The sequence below is a fragment of the Palaemon carinicauda genome, chromosome 30 (genome assembly GCF_036898095.1).
Source record: "Palaemon carinicauda isolate YSFRI2023 chromosome 30, ASM3689809v2, whole genome shotgun sequence".
Taxonomy (NCBI): Eukaryota; Metazoa; Arthropoda; class Malacostraca; order Decapoda; family Palaemonidae; genus Palaemon; species Palaemon carinicauda.
In genome coordinates this window covers 3,836,362-3,840,621 of record NC_090754.1, presented here as the reverse complement: position 1 = coordinate 3,840,621, position 4,260 = coordinate 3,836,362, and the positions used below count along the sequence as shown (strand labels likewise).

The 4,260-nt window shown below is 38.3% G+C and overlaps 1 protein-coding gene across 1 annotated transcript; it reads left to right on the top strand.

Moving 5' to 3' along the window:
* Nucleotides 1-375: 375 nt before the first annotated feature.
* On the top strand, nt 376-1,143 carry LOC137623363 (uncharacterized). The gene is made up of 2 exons (XM_068354194.1): nt 376-396; nt 565-1,143. Exons 1-2 carry the CDS (start codon nt 376-378, stop codon nt 1,141-1,143), a joined length of 600 nt encoding a protein of 199 aa, XP_068210295.1.
* The last annotated feature ends 3,117 nt before the right edge of the window (nt 1,144-4,260 follow it).

Here is a 4,260-nt window from a genome sequence, read left to right as displayed (position 1 = left end):
TTTCCCTCAGTGAGATGGAAAATGAAAAAGCTACGGGACCTGACGAGATCCCAGTGGAAGTCTGGTAATGCTTGAGGGAATTTGGAGTGGATATGCTTTGGGATCTGATGAAAAAGATACACTGAAAATAAAAGATGCCCATAATATGGAGGGATAGTTTTTCAATACCCATATTCAAAGAAAGGGTGGATGTACAAAATTATAATAATTATAGAGCAATCAAACTTCTCTCACATACTATGAAGCTTTGGGAAAGGATTATAGAGCGTAGAATCAGGGAAGAGACCAAGATTGGAGAAGAGCAGTTTGGATTTATGCCAGGGAGTTGAGTTACACCAGGGGTCGTCATTAAGCCCCTATTTGTTTAATATAGTAATGGATGTAATTACTGAAAGAGTGAGGGAACAGTCACCATGGACCATGCTGTTTGCAGATGATATAGTTCTGTGTGATGAAACCAGAGAAGGATTGGAGGGGAAGCTGGAGAGATGGAGAGAGGAATTGGAGAGCAGAGGGCTAAAGATCAGTAGAACAAAAACAGAGTATATTTGTTGCAACCTGCAGAACCAATTAAAAGATATAAATTTGCTGGGTGAAATATTAAAGAGGACGGAAAAATTCCAGTGCCTAGGGTCATATGTGGAGGAAACAGCAAAACTCCAAACGGAAGTGAACAGTAGAGTTCAAGCTGGATGGAATAATTGGAAAAGAGTGTCGGAAGTGTTGTGTGATCGAAGGATAAACTTAAAGTTAAAGAGAAAGGTACATAAAGCTGTAGTGAGACCTGCCATGATGTATGGTGCAGAGACCTGGCCCATGAAAAAGATCTTTGAGAAGAAAATGAATGTCGCAGAGATGAGAATGCTAAGATGGATGGCTGGGATCACGAGACTGGATAAGGTTAGGAATGACTTGGCAAGAGGAACAACAGAGGTTACAGAGGTGTCAAAGAAAATCCAAGAAAAGAGACTACACAGGTTTAGGCTTGTAATGAGGAGAGACCAGGAGTATGTTTGGAGGAAGATGCTGGATATGGGTGTTCAAGGTAGGAAGAGGAGGGGGAGACCAAAGAGAAGGGGGATGGAGTGTGTAAGAGCAGATATGGAGGAGAAAGATCCCACAATGGAGGACATCGGAGATTGAAGAACTTGGAAACGGCTCTCTAGAAATAGCGACCCTGCTTACAGGGAAAAGCTTTAGTCGAAGAAGTGATTAATAGTAATATAAGGGTGAGTATCATATTTTCCCCCACCAATCCTTTACAACTGAACTTGCTGGCATAAGATCGGCTAAATAACATCATCTCTACAATAATAGCTTGCTTATTGCCTTCTCCTGCAAGCACACGCACGCACACACACACACACACACTATATATATATATATATATATATATATATATATATATATATATATATATATATATATATATATATATACATATATATATATATATATATATATATATATATATATATATATATACATATATATATATATATATATATATATTCAAATAAGCGATATATATTTTTGATGCATTAATGGAGAAGATGGGCCGATTTCAATTCTAAGCACAAAACACCTGAATTCAGCAGGTATAAGTACGGAAGAATTGTCATTGACTTTTATCTTTCTTCGTGGGCAAGTGGTAGTCACTGTCTATACAAGCTTGCCGGACCAGGGTTGGATTCCCGGCCGGTCACAAGCTCTTGTCTTTGTGTGATTTCGCCTGGGGCTCTGATCTCGAGGTCGTTAAGAGAACCCAGACATTGATGTATCAAAAATATATATGGCTTATTTGAATATGAAAAACACGTCTAAATGTGCAAAATTTATCATTAATTGAATGCCATGTAACAAACTACCAATTAGCTACGATGGTGAAGATGGGTTGATTTCAATTCCAAGTACAAAACACCTGAATTCGACAAGTATAAGTACGGAAGAATTGTCATTGACTTTTATCTTTCTTCGTGGCCAAGTGGTAGTCATTGTCTATACAAGCTTGCAGGACCAGGGTTCGATTCCTGGCCGGTCACAAGCTCTTATCTTTATGTGATTTCTCCTGGGCTCTGATCCCGAGGTCGTTCAGAGAATCCAGACAATAATGTATAAAAAATATATATGGCTTATTTGAATATGAAAAAAACGTCTAAATGTGCAAAATTAATCATATATATATATATATATATATATATATATATATATAAAACAGATAACCATGCAAAAATAATGCTTATAATGAGCCAGGAAGGGATTTCTTTAAAGACAAGACCTTCTAAATCTTTTAATTGTTCTGCCCTTGTTAGATACTTATCTTTCACTACCAAACTCCGTGCCTGTGGTATTCGTGTTACATCCGTCAATTAATAGTCTTTCAGCTTATACGATTAGGATTTCTTAAAGGAAAAGTCAAGTTAATCTTCGTTCTCTCTATCTGTCTCCATATCATGTAGAACTTCCTTAGAGACTCTTTGCATCCATTGAATGCACCCTATTCTTTGGCTTCCACCAGTAGTTTTTCTTTAGTGGAGATTCCCTTACGTGTATAAAAGTCGTAACTCGGTTCTTAAAATTCTTCTTAAAACACATTTGTTGAAGTTGTCTAGAGCAGTCACTGCACAAGGACAAAGCTTTATTTTTTCTAGAAATCTCCCCATTCTTCTTGTGTGACTCGTCCCTTTTGATTATTCGTTATTCGACTAATTGTTCTTTCAGGAACACTTGAGGATTCAGACGGGCGGTTACTGTGCATGATTTGGTTTCTATCGTTTAAGTTTGATAGCTTAAGCAGTCTCAAGCACTGCACTTTACAATAAAAAATCAACCATTTAGGGGTTTAAATATGGTTCACTGATCTTTGCCTGTTAAATTTACCCTTTGACCTCCAAGAGGTTTTCTGGTCTATTAAATTTAAAACTCACCATCTGCCAGAGTCTTATTAAGACGGTAGAATAAAACTAGCAAACAACCTGGGATTATGATTTCGAGAAAAAAAAGTAGCTGGTTCCAATTACCATTGTAAAAAGGGAAACCTCACCTTATGAAATATATATGCTTGAGAGAGAGAGAGAGAGAGAGAGAGAGAGAGAGAGAGAGAGAGAGAGAGAGAGAGAGAGAGATCGGATTTAACTTTAGGGTAATCGTAGCCACCTCTGGTTAATTCTGTGAAATTAGTAAAAAAAAAGAAGGGCATCTGTCGTAAAACGGATACGGTTTATCTGTTTCACTCAGTTTGGAGGCTCGTGTCTACCTATAGTGTTCATTTAACCATAAAGTGAATGAACTATTTTTTGACAGGAGTACGCTATACAGCTGGTCAGAAATCGTCTCGGCCACGAGAAATTGGTTTTACTATATATTGAAGTACCAGCTGGTGGCCTTGGGAATGCAAGTATTTTTTAATGGTATATGCTGGAGGCGAAAGTCAAGCAGGCCATACACGCAGAGGAATGGCGCGCTGATTTCATCGCGATTGGTGTGTAAACAGGATAAACCCGGTGCGGCTAGCCTGTCCTCTCATCCTGTCAGCATGTTCGACCGGACAGGCCAATCCCGTCCCGATTGGCAGTACGGCCCACCCGAGGTCTATATATACCAGGTCAGCCAACACGCAGCTTAAGCTGTGAATCACCCATACTGTGCTCCCCTGTCTCACACACGTGGGTAAACAAAACAAAGGACCGTTGCCTTAGTTAGCTACCTATAGAGGTAACGTAAACAATAGGAGACGCTGTGTTCTTTATCATTTTATTCATTCATTCATTCCGTCACTAATAATGCCAAGTAACTGCGCAGTATTTGGCTGCTATAATAGACATGATAAAACTAAAAGCTCAAACATAAAATACCATCGCTTTCCAAAAGAAAAACCATACATAGACCAGTGGATACATGCATGTTGCCGTGCAGACAGAATTAACGTTGTTTATGCTACTGTTTGTTCGATTCATTTTAAACCAGGCGATTACAAAGATGACATGAAGTCTAGGTTACTGGGTACTTACACAAAGACTAAATAAAGATTGCCTTGAACATTTCTTTGTGTGTATAAGGCAAATGGATGGGAACTATGATCATCCTCATGCTGTGAACTTTAAATTTCGGCTAAAAAAATTTTACTAGGAAAGGAAATTAAAGTATTAAGTGAAAAGTGTAATATCACCACTGTTGAAAAATCTCATGAAGCAACCAAAGACGATGAATCTATCACGTAAGAAACGGACTTAGTGTTAGAAATATGCCTAACAACGCAGA

Bases quoted from the DNA above. Each gene is read 5' to 3' on its own strand.
- LOC137623363 (XM_068354194.1), top strand. From the start codon at position 376: ATGGATGTAATTACTGAAAGA. The intron at 397-564 runs GTGAGGGAACAG...TGCAACCTGCAG, and splicing joins TGGATGTAATTACTGAAAGA to AACCAATTAAAAGATATAAA.